This window comes from Alternaria ethzedia (genome assembly GCF_023757985.1).
Source record: "Alternaria ethzedia strain BMP 0044 chromosome Unknown scaffold_32, whole genome shotgun sequence".
In the NCBI taxonomy this organism is placed as follows: Eukaryota; Fungi; Ascomycota; class Dothideomycetes; order Pleosporales; family Pleosporaceae; genus Alternaria; species Alternaria ethzedia.
Genome location: NW_026056225.1, coordinates 296,492 through 313,366, shown reverse-complemented (window position 1 = coordinate 313,366; position 16,875 = coordinate 296,492). Strand labels below are relative to the sequence as shown.

General features: G+C 54.3%; 3 protein-coding genes across 3 annotated transcripts; 1 reads left to right on the top strand and 2 right to left on the bottom strand.

The window, feature by feature from the left end:
• Nucleotides 1–9,032: 9,032 nt before the first annotated feature.
• On the top strand, nucleotides 9,033–10,372 carry J4E87_009184 (uncharacterized protein; the record flags this gene model as incomplete). The annotated part of the gene is made up of 2 exons (XM_049380763.1): nucleotides 9,033–9,257; nucleotides 9,308–10,372. The coding sequence occupies 2 exons, from the start codon at nucleotides 9,033–9,035 to the stop codon at nucleotides 10,370–10,372; spliced, it is 1,290 nt and encodes a 429-aa protein (XP_049229607.1).
• A 409-nt stretch (nucleotides 10,373–10,781) lies between these two features.
• On the bottom strand, nucleotides 10,782–12,291 carry PDA1 (alpha subunit of pyruvate dehydrogenase; the record flags this gene model as incomplete). The annotated part of the gene is made up of 5 exons (XM_049380762.1): nucleotides 10,782–11,099; nucleotides 11,154–11,389; nucleotides 11,441–11,895; nucleotides 11,952–12,085; nucleotides 12,154–12,291. 5 exons carry the CDS (start codon nucleotides 12,289–12,291, stop codon nucleotides 10,782–10,784), a joined length of 1,281 nt encoding a protein of 426 aa, XP_049229606.1.
• Nucleotides 12,292–13,580: 1,289 nt separating this feature from the next.
• Nucleotides 13,581–14,636, bottom strand: J4E87_009182 (uncharacterized protein; the record flags this gene model as incomplete). The annotated part of the gene is made up of 1 exon (XM_049380761.1): nucleotides 13,581–14,636. One exon carries the CDS (start codon nucleotides 14,634–14,636, stop codon nucleotides 13,581–13,583), a length of 1,056 nt encoding a protein of 351 aa, XP_049229605.1.
• Between the last annotated feature and the right edge of the window lie 2,239 nt (nucleotides 14,637–16,875).

Genomic DNA, 16,875 nt, shown 5'->3' with positions numbered 1-16,875 from the left:
CCCCCCCCCCCAAGCGATACATGACTCGCATATGGTGTATCGCCTTAGATGGCATTGCGATACAGATCTATCTGTGATTTTTTGTCTAGAGAAGCACCGTAGGCTGCTTTCTACCACTTGCCACCCTTGCCCTTCTTCTTGTTTTTCCCCTTCTCAGCGCCACCCTTCTTCTCCTGAGCGGCTGGTGTTCCCTTGTCGTCTGCCACGACTCCACCCTGGGTAAGACCTTCCATTCTCTTCTTTCCTTTCTTGCCCTTTGGACGGTAGTAGCTCCTATCACGCATAGGGAGCCATCTTTCGGGGTCCATCTTCTTACTCTCGACATAGTCCTTTGGCATTCTCGACTTGCGCAACCTCTTCGCTCTGGCCGGCGCCTCCTTGCCTGGTGCAAGGCTACGTTTCCGGGATTCTGTTCCAAGATTGACCGACGTGAGGCTACCGAGTGGGACGCCTGCATTTTCAAGTTCAACGGCATCCACGTCGGATACCAGTCGGTTGGCTTCTGGTAGATAAGACAAAAGATCCGCAGGTATTGACGATGGATCTGTGATACTGTATGCGGCTACAAGACCAGCGATAGACGCTCGATCTTCGTTATCCTGGTTGTACAAGCCCTTGAAGATCTCTCCTGCAGATCTAACGTTATCTGGATTATGAGTATCAAGGAGGGCGGTACCGGCAGCGACCATGAGAGACTTTGATGGGGCCTCTGTTTTCGACTTATGAGGCTTCCGCCAGTATTCGGCTGCTTTTGCTAGCTCGTTCTTTGACGCGCCGGGCCGGCCTTGTTGTGCGTACAGGGAGACGAGTGCGGCAATCAGGCCTGGTGCGAACCGTACGTCGAGATCGGAGGCTGAGGCACTCTGTTCCAAACGCTTGAAAAAGGATTCTAGGAGATGTGTTGCCGCAGCGTAGTTGTTGGTGATGACGTATAAGTGTGTTATAGTTAGTATTAGACCCACATCGGTCGGTCTCTTTTCCAGCAATGGTACTATTTCCCTCAGCGCAGCCTTCTCGGTGTCTGCGTTCCTGGCGTGGGCTGCTGCGTTGAGCACCGCCGCCATATTGATGGCAGGGGACAGGGACGGAGCAGGCGATGCAGAGATGACTTTCTCGGTGGACGATGCGACGCCAGCGACCTTTTGCGATAGCAGGGCCATGACATATTCGTCTTGTCGCAGGATGTTGGACTGGTAGGAGAAGTGCTGGTCGGTGACGGGGGGCTGCGGCGATGCGTGGAACAGACGATGTGAAAGGTACGGGTTCGAGTGCTGCTTCGAGGCGGCGATGGTGTTGACCTGGGCGATGTAGCGGGTTGAGAGCTCCTTGATGCTGCTGTTGTCAGTGTTGGTTCTGAGCCGGGCATGATCGTCTTACTCAGCGAAGGGGATCTTGGTGGCCAGCTCCTCTGCTTCATCCGTCTTGCCCAATTGCGTGAGCACATAGACCTGCTGCACGGTAATTGGCAGCAACTCGGCCTTCTTCTCTTCCTCACTGAGGTCCGAGAGAGCATTGCACAGGTCCTTGGCGCGCTTCAGACACACCTGGGCCTGGCCAAACTCATTGCGAGAGATGCTGCCGCATGCTGCGTTGAAGGCAGTCTCGAAGACGTCGAGGTCCTCACGTGTGGGCTGCTTCTTCTGGGCAAGCTCGCCTTGGCCTGTCCACTCGAGCTGTGCATCGACGGCGCCCGCATTGATGCGGATATCGTACTCTTCGGTTTGCACGTTCTGGTCGGCGAGGTCCCGGTAGATCTTGGTGGCGTGCGCGAAGTTCTCTGAGCGGTATGCCTGGCGTGTCTGTGTCAGCGATGTCTGCGGCCCCGCTGCCGTCGAGTACATACGGCCTGGGCAAGCATGTGCTTCATCCCCCGGCCGGCGTCTGGCCCTGCCGCTGCGGCTACCTGGGCAGCCCTGGCTGCATTGCCAGTCTTGTAGAGGGCGTATGCGTACTCGAACCGCGCCTTCTCCTGCAGCTCGTGTGCACCCTCAAACACTTGCAATGAATCCGCGTAGCGGTCCAGATGGAGCAGCGCTACTGCTTTGGTGTGCTGCGCATCCAAATCGCCCTTGGACCTGCCCAGGGCTGCATTGGCGGCCGTGAGCACTTCGTCGTGGTCGGCGATGGTGGCTTGCGCAAGCAGCGACGAGAGGGATTTGGTTGATGCGGCCATGGTCGATTCGCGCTTTATCCTTGGTCCATCGGGCAGCGGCGCAGATGTTGAAGCGACAGCGATGGGCGCTGGTGTGCTCGCGGGGGGTCTGGTCTGCGGAGGCCTTAGTGAAGGTACGCGGGGATCTGAGGTGGCATGGTGCAAGCTCGCCTAGGACACGACCCTTGCACGTTCCACTGCCTTGGTATTCTAAGGCTGTATGTACTCAATGGCCACACCAACCAACACCGCCTCGTCGCATGCTTGGAGCTATTTCGATGGCTCGGCTCCTTGTGCAAAAGTGTCAAGTCATCTCATTTGGTACATGCAATTTAAATAAACGCTTTCCATGTTTCCAGCGGTGAACATAGCCCAGTGTATGCGAAAACGCCATTGAAAAGACACGCCATCCGACAATGCTTTCAGAGACCACCCTGGATAAACAAACGCCATCGCTATGTGATCAATCAGTTTACATCCTCGAATTCATCCTCTTCGCTTTCATCGCCGCCGTTGGATGCGGCTGGGGTTGCTGCTGCTGGTGTGGCAGCGGCGGAAGGAGTTGGAGCGGCGGACGATTCCAGCTTGACACGCTTCGCTTCCGGTAGAGCACTGGGCGTGCCCACATCGACATCTTCAAACTCGTCCTCGTCGTCATCCTCGTCGTCCTCGTCGTCGTCCTCCTGCTCCTTCCTGCGGCGCTCGGCTTCGATCTGGGCGAAGACTGCATCAAGGTTCTGATTGGTGCCCATTGTATCCCCTGCCTCCGTCTTGATACTGGCATTGTCGATCCCGTCCGCCTCTTGCTTCACAGTGGTCGTATTCCCTGCCGCATCTTTGATGACAGTTGATTTTGTATGCCAAGTGGGAAGCTGGTTCTGCATGGATATCTTCTCTTGACGAGCCCGGTCTGCCGCTCGCTGCTTCTCGTTTTGCTCTGCGCTCGAGCCTATCTGCACATTGATCTTCTCTGGGCCTGTGTCAATGCCTTTGACGGCGGTTGGGCGTGAGGCCGTCGTCTCGATAACCTCGACCTGCGTACCAGGGTCGACATTCCTATCTCGAGGAAGCTCGATCCTTTCGCTGATAATGTCTGGCGGTTCCAACGCTGGAAGGTTGCCCATGTCCTGAATCTTTGACATCATCTCGATCAGCGGGCCAAACAGCTTATTGAACTTGGCTGGGGTGTCGTCGACGTCGTCCGCTTGAATATCTTGGTCGATCTCGTCTAATCGGAATCCGCATCTCGCGCAGATGAAGCCGCTGTCGTCTGGCCCAGGGTTCGTATCGGGGTGATCAAGCGCCTGCATGGTCGTGTATGTGGATTTGCATCTCAGGCATTTGAACTCGGGTTTCTCGGTAGTGGGTTTCGCGTCCCTCTTGATGCCCTCATCAATCTTGTGAATCTTGTACTTGACAGAGTCGACGGCGCGGCGCCAGTCAATGTAAAAGAACTCTCTGCTTGATGCCTTGTTTGCACCCTGGCGCAGGACATGCTGAGTGTAGGATGAACACAGCCCTGCCTCCCGAAGCTTACCCGCAACCTTGCTGACATGTTTCGAGTTCTTGCCTGCGTCGAGGATAATGGTCATGTCGGCCACGGGCAGCGCGCCGTGATAGCAGAGCGCGTCCATAATGACGATGTGCTCGGTCTCGTAGAACATACGGACGACTGTCCTGAGCAACTGCTTCACGGCTTGTACGGGATCCCCTCCGCTCTTCTCCACGGGGTCCTTCATTGCCGCGCCCATGATTGCGGTGGTGCAGGCACGGAATCGGGTTCAGCTCGGATGACGGCCGGAAAGGTGCGTGGGGGACGGACGGCTTTATTCCCATGCGCCAGCCCAAGTTGCAGACGGGACACTCGGTTTGCAACGGTCTTATGTGGATCGGGAAGGGCGCATCGTTCTCTAGCTTGTGCGATGTGCGTGCGCCGGGGGGGCTGACGAGACAGTGGGTGGTTGAGTCGAAGCGAAGGTGAAATGTTGTAAGAGTCCAGGCAGGCACGCGCGATTGAACTACCTAGGTACGCATGCGGCAGTAAGCGGTGACGCAGGCGGTGAGGCGTGCGTGCCGAGTCCACCCAAATTTAGTGCCAATCACTTCGCTGAAACTTCCACACCAACTTACCTATGACCCGCAGCTTGCTCTACCGGACAAAGCTGCTCACTCGTCTTCAGCGGCCATGTCGGACAACGAAGGACCCCGCCGCGACCATGATTCGTCGAGCCGCGACCAACGCGACAAGAAGCGCAAATGGGCCGACAAAGACCGCAGAAATGCTTCGCGGGGAGGTGGTGGACGGCACCAGCATGGAAGCCGTCCGAATAAGAAAAGAAATATGGGGCGTAAGGAACATCAGTGAGCCGTTGCCCATCTGCTCCGCGCCCGTCTCTAACTAAGCAAGCTCTACCCAACTAGACCGACGGGACCGCAATGCCGAACAACAAGCCAAGTATAAGGAGCAAGAGGAAAAGGGCGAGGACCGGCCTGCCCTGCCTGCGGCGTTCCCTGCAGAGGAAGTCGAGGCAGAAGAGCGCAGGCCGAAGCGCAAAGTTGCAGTTATGATCGGCTACTCAGGTACCGGCTACAAGGGCATGCAGATTGACTACAAGCAGAAGACCATTGAAGGAGACCTCTTCAACGCTTTTGTCGCCGCTGGCGCCATATCCAAGGCAAACGCATCCGACCCCAAGAAATCCTCCCTCGTTCGTTGCGCGCGTACCGACAAGGGTGTCCATGCAGCAGGCAACATTGTGTCGTTGAAGTTGATCATCGAAGAGGAAGATATCGTGGACAAGATCAACAGCCATCTCCCCGAGCAGATCAGGGTGTGGGGCATCCAGCGAACCATTGGCTCCTTCAGCTGTTACCAGGCGTGCGACTCACGGTGGTACGAATACTTGATCCCGACCCACTCGTTCCTCCCGCCGCATCCTTCGAGCTACCTAGGGAAAAAATTGGAGGAGTTTGCGGAGGCGGAGAACGATGTGGAGGGATACCGTGAGCGACAGGCTGAGGTAGCCGACTTCTGGCCCGAGACGGAAGAGAAGCACATCAAGCCCATTCTGGACTCGCTAGACGATTCGATACGATCCCTCGTACAAGAAGCGCTTTACAACGTTGAAGCGATCGATGCACCGCCTGGACAAGATCGTATAGTCGATGCATCGATTGATCATGAGACCAAGCAAGAGAAGCCTACGGACGTCGAAGCGGCGGAGCAAACTGCAAAGCCAGACGAAGGTGGGCTCGACACAAGCGGAAACCCACCAGACGAGGTCAAGCAAGTCATCGACACGATACAACAAAATGAACCCAGCATCACTCTCGACAGCTCCACTGACGGTTCTCGTCCCCTCCCTGAAGGCGTAGTCAACCAACCAGTCCTCGAGGAAGCCATCAAAACTCTGAAGAAGGCATACCTGGACGTCAAGAAAGCATATCGCATATCTCCCGAGCGACAAGCGCGTGTACAAGCCGCACTTGACAAGTACCTTGGAACCCACCGCTACCACAACTACACCGTGCACAAGAAGTACAATGACAAGTCCGCCCAGCGCTACATCAAGAGCTTCAAAGTCGCACCCAAGCCCATCATTATCAACGATACAGAATGGTTGAGCTTAAAGGTACACGGCCAGAGCTTCATGATGCACCAGATCCGCAAAATGGTTGGCATGGCCGCCCTGACAGTACGATGCGGTACCGATCCTGAAATCATGGACAAGAGTTTCGGTAACGAAGTTGTCCGGATACCCAAGGCCCCCGGCCTGGGCTTATTACTCGAGAGGCCGGTGTTCGACTCGTACAACGCAAAGTCTGCTAAGCAACACGGACGCGAGACGATTGACTTTGACAAGTACAACGACAAGATTGAAGACTTCAAGGAGAAGGAGATTTACCAGCGTATCTTCCGCGAAGAGGCAGAAGGCAACCAGTGAGTTCCTTTCTGGATTCCACGACACCGGACATGAACGCTAACAAGCTCTAGATTCAACACCTTCTTCACACATCTGGATAATTACAAGGACCCACAGTTCCTTTACCTGACCTCTGGTGGTATCGAAGCCACCAAGAGGAAGCGCGAAGACAAATCCACGCAACAAAAATACGAGGAGGATTCGGAGGATGAGAACGCGAGTGGTGGGGAGGGTTGAGCTACAGCGTGATTGCTAGAAGGCTATTAAGCTCCATGGCCATGGGCAAGGTTGGGAGTCGCTTTCGACCCCCTTCTTATGCATAACACGCGCGTCATGAAGAATTTCCCCAATGACATCATGAGAAGAACACAAGATTTCATACATGCAAAGATTGCATACCCATGGTACAAGTCTGTGAAGATTACTGTATCATATCCGTGCAATTCAGTCTGAACTCGATTGGCGGGACAACGCGAGCGAAGCATGACACCGAAACGCCTCGCTTGATCATCACACATCCTTCGATTAGAAGGCCTCATAAACCCTTGCCGTCGAGATATTCCTGCACCCTCTCCAAAAGCTCAGCCTTCTTACCCCCAGTACTCTGACCCCTTGCGCCAAGCCACTGCTTCAGTACGGCTACCGTTTGCTTGCTAATCTTTCCACCATTATTCAGGTCGGCCATTTGCTGGTCAGTCATTGCTTCTTCCTCGTCTCCACTTTCGGCTTTGACTTTTGACTCTTTTTTTACCCTTTTGGGCACTGGCTTGTCGTCACTGTCTGCGCCGCCGCCAGGGCGTTTCTTGGCCGTGGGTTTAGCGCGGTGGGCAAGTGCAGACTTATGTTGCTGCTCGTATGCTGCTTGAAATTCTCTGCCGTAGTCTTCAATGTACTCGCCACAGCGCTTGTCGATTTGTTTGTAGCGAGGAATCGTTTTGTCATCAGGCTGGAGTGGGAGTTCTTCTTCCAGGGCTAGCGCTTGTAAGATGCGGTAGAACCATTGCAGGTCTGGATTGGGATACTTGGATGGGTCGTAGACACCTTTGGGTAGTTGCAATTGCTCAATGATGAGGCGCATCTTGTCTGTCAGCGCATCCGTGGTTTTGAGGGGCTGCTCTGGTGGCGTTGGGAACTGGCGGATGTCGTCCGCGAAAGGCAGGGGTACAAGCCAAAGGCCCGGTGGTGTCAACTGGTCGCCTTCCTCATTGAGCCTCTCTTCACCGGGTATAAGAGCGGCAAGTGTAGGTGCAGCGTTGCGACGTGGAATGAACCATACCAAGCCCATCTTTTGGGACTTGAGTAGCTTTTGCTGTAAAGCCGAGAAGACACGAGTGGAGCCAATGTAGTCTGCGTCGGAAGGGTAGATGAATGTTGATTTGTTCGTGTTGGCCCATAGTGGGACGCTGGAGAGAGGCTTGAAGCCAATGATTCGGATCACAGGCTCCCCAAAACATTGTCTTATCTGTGTAATTTCTTCGGGCGTAAAGGTGATTGCATCGCCGCCAAACTTGTACGCCTTGCGCATCTCCGTCTTCTCCATGGCCCGCGCCGAATCGCCTGCCAGTTGTTGTGTTGACGAAGTCGCTATCTGTGGCTTTTCACCTCCAACCCAAACGTAGCACGACTTGACATGTTCCTGGCGCTTGATGAGAATATATCCTTTCACCCCGATGCGAAGATCAGGACCGAGCTCCATGGGCAGCGAGAACAGAGCGCGACGGGGTGTGGCTTTGGAATTGATGGAGGATATGAGCTGCTTGAGGAGCGAAATGCCTTCGCCGCTCTTCGCAACTTTGGTGGTCGACGGTAAAGTAACGGGGGCTTCGGGATCGGATGGTGATGTGGGATATACAAGATCATCGAAGAAGCGCGATCGGTCAAAGGTATGATCTGGCTGTGAGATGGGGAACAGGTCAATGGTGCAGCCGAGGTCATACAAATCACGTGCTCGGGTGACTGCCGTGTTCTTGTCTGCCTTGACTTTGATCGGATAGTCGTTGTCCGTCACCACGAACAGGCGTCTTGACGAGAAGTTGGGCGCCTTTGTAGTGAAGATCTGGTTTGCACAGAACAGTACCGTTGCTATGCTGGCACCGTCGCTGGCAGGCTTCAATATCTCTTCGGCCTCGTCTTCGTTCTCGACCATATCTCTGAGCCTCTTGACGTCCTGAGCGGACGGGACGTCAAGGTCTGCAAGGAGGTAGCAGTTTTGAAACGTTTTGTCACCGTCCTTCAAGTCCGTCTTCTCGGTACCGAAAAGCAGTATGCCCATCATGTCGTTTGGGTTCGAGATGATGCGCTGCTGCATCAGCTGGTAGGCGCATTTCAACGCAGCAGACGTGGGGGAGTCGCGCTCGGCTTTCTTGTCTTCCGACTTGGGCGGTGGCTCAAGCATGGTAGGACTGACGTCGATTGCGAAGAGAACAGCGTCTTTGATTGTCTTGTAGCTCTACATGCTGTCAGTGACGCTTGCCAATGCCAAAACTGGAACGGGAACGTACAGAGTCGTCAATCTCCTCCTCTTCGTCTTCTTCTTCACGTGGTCGATTGTCCTGTGGAGCCGCCATGATGCCCGTCGCGTTCAGCTCGAGTGAGGTTTACTTGCTGTATTGTCGAAGTGCAGCTCAGCTGGGCGATGGCACCTGTGGCATTGGGGCCGCAGCAGGCTGTCAAGCACAGGCCGGTGCAACGCGGGACAGTAGCCTAGGCAGCAGAGCGGAACACGCGCACTAGCTCCAACACGTCGGCACGTGTCTGCGAGGCTGCTGTGGGGCAAGCCCTAGCGTCCGATCGCCAGCCACGATCGTCATCAACGGCCAACAAGACTGCTGCCATTGGCCAGAGCTTTCTCCGACTTGCTCTTCCGAGCATTATTCACGCTGTTGTTCTGGCCTCGGCATCTTCTCCTCGACACATCACTGCGGGAAGACGCCCTCTTTCTTGTCACACACCTCGCAATGGCTCTCCGCGTATCCTGTTCCCGCGCTGCAAAGCGTGCAACGTCCACCACACCCGCCACATCCATCATCTCGTCGTACAGTGCACAATGGAGGAGAGGCAACGCGACAGTCGCCCCTACGCAGATGACGCCCGGCTCAAAGGGGCCGACCGCCATGGTTTTCATGAACATGGGCGGGCCGTCAACAACGGATGAAGTGCATGGCTTCCTGAGCATGTTGTTTGTACGTAATCGGTCCAAGCGCATCATCGATTCTCAGCTTACGGAGTGTAGGCCGACAAGGACTTGATTCCCCTCGGACCCCTCCAAAACTATATTGGCCCCTACATTGCGCGGAGACGAACACCAAAAATTCAGAAGCAGTATGCGGAGATCGGTGGCGGATCGCCCATCAGGAAATGGTCGGAATACCAAGCCGCGGAGATGTGCAAGATCCTCGACAAGACCTCACCTGAAACTGCTCCCCACAAGCCCTACGTCGCGTTCCGCTACGCAAATCCCCTCACCGAAGATACCTACAAGCAATTGCTAGCAGACGGCTTTGGAGGAGGAAAGGGCGGCCGTGCCGTAGCCTTCACACAGTACCCCCAATACTCCTGCTCGACCACCGGCTCCTCTCTCAACGAACTCTGGAAATGGAGGACAAGACTGGAAGGCAAGCGTGCGAACGGAGAGACTGGTCAAGAGGTGGAGCCCGAAGGCGCCATCAAGTGGAGTGTGATTGACCGCTGGCCGGCGCACCCAGGTCTGGTTGAAGCCTTTGCCCAACACATCGAGAAGAAGCTGGCCGAGTACCCAGTCGAGAGACGAGACGGCGTTGTCATTCTCTTCTCCGCACACAGTCTCCCCATGACCGTTGTCAACCGCGGCGACCCATACCCGTCTGAAGTGGCAGCGACCGTATACGCCGTTATGCAACGCCTCCAGATGAAGTACAGATATCGTCTCGTGTGGCAGTCACAGGTCGGCCCTCAACCTTGGCTCGGAGCACAAACCTCCGACACTGTCAAGGAGTACATGAAGAAGGGCCACACAGACATGCTCCTCGTACCCATCGCCTTCACCAGCGACCATATCGAGACACTATACGAACTCGACAAGGAGGTCATTGGCGAGGATGCAGAAGGCCACGAGGGTGTCAAACGTGTCGACAGCTTGAACGACAGTCCCGTCTTCATCGAAGCGCTCGCGAACATCGCCAAGGCACATTTGCAGAGCGGGCAGGCTTGCAGCCCACAGATGATTCTCAGGTGTCCAAAGTGCACAAGCGAGAGGTGCTTGGCACAAAAGGAGTTCTTCGCTGGTCAGACACAACACATTGACCCTCCCACAGCATAGACCGTGTCTTGGTTGTTGGAGTTTGACATGTATAGATATATAGCCAACGAACATGTACTATTACTCCCGCTATGCCAGATATTATGCAAACTGCATCTTCAGCACGTGAAGTATTGTTCTCGTCACCACTGCATTCTCTGCGGGGATCCGGCGCACGGAGGCGCTAGTGGCATCTTTGGACAAAAGCGAATGATCTATCCTTTTTCAAAACTCACATCTCGAAGTCAACGTCACTCTACGTGCACCCCACAGAGCAAAACTGAGTGGGATTCTAAGAAATGTCATTCAATGCAAGACCGCGCTCCCTAGCTGTTACACGCATGTAGAAGCCTCTAAATCCTAGAATTACAGATCCCTCTCATCACCTAACCGTGTCTCCAATCATGACCCCGTGAAAAGCCGAAGAGCTTTATGCTGTCCTGGCAACAGGCTTCTTCTCACCACCCATGTCGTGTTCAGTGTAGTAGAAGTTCTCTTCTGGGATGCGTCCCCTCAGGAACTCAGGCTCGGAACCACGGACGTAGATGTCCTCGTACAGTACCTTGCCAGTAGCCTCGGGGACAGCCATCTTCTCCGCAATGGCAACCTCCTCGTCGACCTCAGAACGTGCTTGCTTGTCAATCGACTTGAGCTCCTCCTCAGAAGTGACGCCCCAGTCGAGGAGCTTCTGCTTGAGGCCGGCAATGGGGTCATTGGTACTGCGCATGCGCTGGATCTCCTCACGAGTCTTTGGTTGTTCGTCAGTACATGCTTTGTGATGTTGTAAAGCGGTGTGACTTACTCGGTATGTGGTTCCAGGGTCAGACATGGAGTGTCCTCCGTAACGGTAGGTGACGTATTCGTAGACAAGGGGACCCTTGCCTGCGGCGGCATACTCCTTTCCGTACTTGACAGCGGCCTTGACGGCGAGGACATCCATACCGTTGATCTTCAGACCAGGGATGTACTGTCCACGCTTGTAGTAGTCGGTGAGGGCAGATGAGCGGTTAGCGGCGGTTCCCATACCGTACTTGTTGTCTGCGGGGTGTTAGTAAATCCGGCGCATGTCCACGTGGTGTTTGTACGCACTCTCGCAGCCAAAGATGACGGGCAAGTTCCAGAGCTTGGCCATGTTGAATGCCTCAAAGACCTGGCCCTGGTTGGAAGCACCGTCTCCGTACAGAGCCAGGGTGACGTTCTTCTTGTTCTCGTACTGGCAGGCAAAGGCAATACCAGCGCCGACGGGGACCTGGGCTCCGACGATACCGTTACCACCGTAGAAGCCGGGGGCAAACATGTGCATAGAGCCACCCTTTCCGTACGCGATGCCCTCCCTCCTGCCGAGGAGTTCGCCGATGATGGACTTGACAGATGCGCCGCGCATCAGAGCGAAGCCGTGGCAGCGGTAGGCGGTGATGAGATGGTCGGCGCGCTCGATGGCGTGTTCGATACCGACGGCGACGGCTTCTTGGCCGGTGGACAGATGGCAGAAACCCCGAATCTTCTTCTCCTTGTAGAGCCTGTCGGCGGCCATTTCCATGCGTCTGTTGCCTGTTAGACGCTGATCGTGTTCGCATCCCGGCGTGGCGGGTGTTCCTACCGTACGGCGACCATGTCGTAGTACATCTTCTTGAGCTCCTTCTTGGTGACGTTCATTGTGTACGGCGGCGGGTCGAGCTCGTACGTCTCAAAGGCCTCGTCGGAGAGGCGGATCTCGAACGGCTTGTCGTCCTCCTGCACACAGTCAACGGTCCATTGCTTGCTCCACAGCCACACGGCTGGCTGCCTGCGTGTCCTCTTACCGATGGCACATTGGCCGGGTCCGTGTGCGATGAGGCCGCATCCGTCGTCACGAACCTGAAGGCGGGTCGCGCCGCTGGGGCCACGGCATTGCGGCGGAAGGGCGACGCAATGCTCCGCCTGATTGTCCTGGACAGCATTGTGAGGTGTGGGGGAAGCAGCCGAGGGGGAGGCGTGGGTATGCCGTGGGTATGCCGTGAGGTTCAGAGGGTGTTGATTCGAAAAGTTGCTCAGCTCCCGCCAGCTCGGGGATCCGCTTTGGCGCTAAGCCGTTACCGTCCGCCAACGCCAATCTCAGCACATCCCGATTCTCTCCGACTCAACACCTCCCAACGCATCGCAACTTCCATCACCTGCACCTTTCCATCGTCACTGCGCCATCAAATACCATGCGTATGCATAAGCTGCATACAACCGGCCGCAAATGCAGGACGTGATGCCACCCTCTCAAAAGCACGGAAATAAGACTGTCTCAGCATCCCTGCCTATGAGATCTCGCAATCACTCCAACCTGAGCACATAACCGCGATTCACTCGAGACATGTACAGAACCAATGGGGGACCTTGTTTTCACTTGCCATGTCCCGTCCTTAGAAACACTGGTACAACGCTGAAAACCTCCGTCCTGGGCACCTTTACGCCTAAAAAAAAAACACAAGTACGGGAAGTATGAAATTAGTCGGAAGGGTGATACTACTAGCTACGAAGTTGTACACTTTTAGCCCGGAAACCCGGGCTCCAGAGACGACATCGACCTTGGGTGGGGTAGTGTGCCTGGCCTGTACGACGTCTACCTTACAGGCGACGTTCTGATGAAGTTGTTCTATATCCAGAGCGGAGTGAGAGGCAGGCATTACCGATGCAGATCTGCCAAAGAGCTCAGGGTCACCCGGCAAACATGGAGTTTTGTTAGAAAATCCTTGGGGCGTGGCGCACTTGTCACCCTTACAAAATCACGAACAAGATAATAGAAGAACGTATAAAATTTGTGTGTTTCACTTATGTTGCTTGCAAACGATCATGGCCCAGCTTTGGCACTTCCTTTGGCTGTATCCTACCAGTGCTGCACCGAGCGATGATTTACCAGATAATGAGCGTATAACAATAATCAAGAGCTATTGCGCCGAATATCTCTTTCTGGGTTTGTGATTCTCTCTTTCCCCGAACACTTGGACATACGCATGCAATCTCGAAAAGATAATGCGCCCATATATTGCGCACGTCCGATCCTTCACAATTACGCATGGAATGGTGTGGTGTAGAAAAAGCATCAGACTCACTCTGGGTGACCAAAAGACATGTACCGTCTATTGCATAGAATCAAGCGTAGGCACAAAACCGATTTGGGGCGCCCGGCGTCATTGGGTCCGGACAGAAAATGTATGAGAGTCCTTAGCGTATGTGATCCACTCTTGATGCTAGGGCAAAGTTAGAGAAAAGAAGGTGAAGTAGCAGAACATGTACTTGCCTTTGCGATTGCATAGCCCAGTCTCAAGACCCTCTCCATGCGATGTTTGACTGTACTCGCCAACTCCAAATATCGCTCCTCTTCGTCATGCTCTCTCTCAAACCACTTGATGGGAAAGTAATCGTCTGCCCAGATCAAGCCTCGCACAAGATAATCCTCAGGCAAAGGCAGCTCGTCGCCCCTCTCGCCCTCCCCAGGAAATACACCGGAAGCCAGTATTGTATCGATGTTGGGCGTATGGCTTTGTGAATGACTCTGGATCTGGTTCTCCGTCTTGACCAACGTATTAAGGAAAGCAACGAGTTCGGCCCAAGGCGCGTCCTCAATGAGATCGGAAACGTATGTACTGGAAGCAAAGCTAGAAAGAAAAGCGAGCATAATGTGTACGTGAGGAAGCACGTTCTTGTCGCCGATGCGGCGGAGTACGAGAGCGAACGTCTCCCTCGTGATCGATTTTGCGTTGATGAAGGTCTGAAGGACTTTGAACTTGTCCATTGCCTTCTTAATATCCTGCTCAATATCTTCGGGCTTGCTCGAGGCAATTAAAGGCTTCATTGGATTCTGTTGGTCAGCCGGAGATGCACTCCGAATCTTGTCTTCGGTCGCCTTTTGAGGATCTTCTGCTCTCCCCCAGATCGGAAGCAGCAAAATCTGGCGAAGAAGATTGTCGTTTTTCCCGTATTCAAACCAGCCGGCAATATTGGTAACCGCGATGTATACACCCTGCTCCTTCCATTTTGCTGTCACACGACCAATGTGATTGTCCAGGTTTCCGATGAAGTCCGCCTTCGCGTCCATGAACTCAGTTGTATGCTGATGCTTCTGCCCCTGAGCCGTGTCCACACAAGACTCCTCGAATTGCAGCCCGTGTGCTTTGATGAAGTTGGTGTCGATCGCTAAGGCATGTGTGAGAGGTGCGCCTGCACGACCAAGAATAGGATCCAGTAGAGTCAAGATTGACTCTCGCGCGCTCTGGAATGGTTTGACGCAGGTCAGAGACCTAGAGTAGTAGTACATTTGCTGGAGAGCATTTGGTCGTGCCAAGATAGCGAGGTGGTGATATAGACGACCCACAGTAGGATTCTTATCGGCAGCCTTGGTGTACCAAGAGCGCGCGACGCCTGCCCAAGTCTCACGGTCCCGGACATCTTCGTCCTCAATCGCCATCCGATATCGGCCAAGGTCTCCGAGGCACTCGATCCATGTATCCTCGAAAGCTGGAACGGTTTCGTACAACAAAGCCATCATCTGATACGCCAAATAGATGAATGCCAGCATATAATCTATACTGTCAGGAAGACGCCGCCGAAGTAACTCCAAGAAGGAATGGATACCATGTTTCCACATGCGTGCAGGCATCGAGTATTTGGCGGCAAGACGTCGGAGAGCCGGCGATGCAGAGGGATGCTGACTAGCTAAGAAAAAGTCATGATGCTCATGTAATAGCGTCCGGTGAAGAGCGATCAAAGCTTGCCAATGATCCGACGCAAGTTTGGTATCACCATCTTGCGCAGCTGCGGCTTGTGCGCGATCCACATGTATACACTTGGTCTCCACCATGGTTAATCCTGCGTAAATAGATTTCACTTCCGACGCAAGTTGCTCTTGCGAGATGGGTCGACTATCAGGCTGCAATAGTAAACCAGGGTATCGGGGATCATAGCGTTGAAGTTCTATAAGACCTGGTTGGCGTTGAGATTGTTGGGGCTTAGGAGTAGTTCGTTGCTGTGTATGAGCAGGGGACTGAGTTTGCGGTGATTGTAAGTGACTGCTCTTCGTAGCTTCGGCTGACCACTCGCTGGAGGGCTCGGGTGTCGTCTGGTATGGAGACGAGGTAGACTTGGCGTTTTGTTTAGGATCAAAAAGGCGTGCATCCTGTGGTCTCGACCGTGTCCTTTCCGAAACAACAGTTTGTGGAATTTGCCTAGAGAACTCGGAACCAGCCACTTCCACGTGAGACGGACCCTTCCCTCTGGGGCTGGTGAACTCATGTTCTGCCGGTCGTTTCCTTCCAGAGGGCGGTGAGTTCTGCCTGGAAGCCTTTCCAGAATCTATAGTAAGAGCCGCGATATCAGGCGCTGACCGGTCTCCAACAGTTGCGGCTGCCGAGTGATCAGATCTGCTAACCATATTAAACGCTGATCTAGCAAATGCCTGTACAGCAGCTTGGCCTGTACTCACTTGAATTTCAGGCTTAGCTGTCGAAACTTCTCTCTTGCCTGTCGCGGAGACAAGCCTTCAAACTCGTCGCGATGGTCTATCTTGCCGTGGTCATACAGCTGGTCGGCACTCGGAAAGACGCGTCCCTCATGACCGGGGTAAGGGCACGCGTGGGCCCTGATGATTGGACTCTGAGTTTTCAGCGCCTGCGCGAATTTGGTCTGGACGAGTTCACCGGTGTCCATAATGCGGCTGAATGTTTCAGGTGTAGGATTCGCGTTCGTATTCCGATCTCCGTATTTGGCGTGGGGAGCGATGTGATCTGATTGGATGAAGTTTTGGAGCGCACATACCCACTCGTGCGCGCACACCCAGCCTCAGCGTGGACTGTATCCTGATGACCTGGACTACGCAGTCTCCAATAAGATCCGGCAAGCTTGTACACTGTCGCATACGCGTCCGATGCTCTGCGCTCAAGTTCAAGGGGTCGGACTGCGTACGTTGACGAGGTAGTGCGAGGCCTCCGGTTTGGCTAGATGCGACGTCCGGGACGACAGGGACAGCAACCTCGCGTACAACAGAACGCAGAAATAGAAGAAAGGAGCTGTTTGACGTAAGATCTCCAACTCGAAGACTGAGATTGAATCTTGGGAGTGTCCCCCAGGGTGGGCATTAACACAATATAAGATGCGGCTCTGCTGTGGTTCGCCTACTAGGCAACAAGGCAAAAGAAGGCAAACGTCCCTGGGCACCGGACATGATTTCCTGCACGCCACCGTTATACCTGCCTCAAAGGGCGTCGTCGACTTTGGTATCAACACGTCGCCTACTTGTAAGAAACCTCCTGCTCGGTTTGGTGGGCGGTCGTTGCCTACTTATGCTCGTTCCGTCTGCGGCTCTGCTGCTTGCTTTCGCCATCACCATGATGGGGGCCACATGAGCCCCACATTCTCGTCTGCTCCATCGAGGTTAGCGTTCCACATTATGAAAGCAACCCGGAACGGCATGCCCATGCATACATACACCATCCATCCAATGAATACCTAGACACTGTCGCTTATCATCAAAAGTTCATCCATCGAATGCCGTGGGTGCC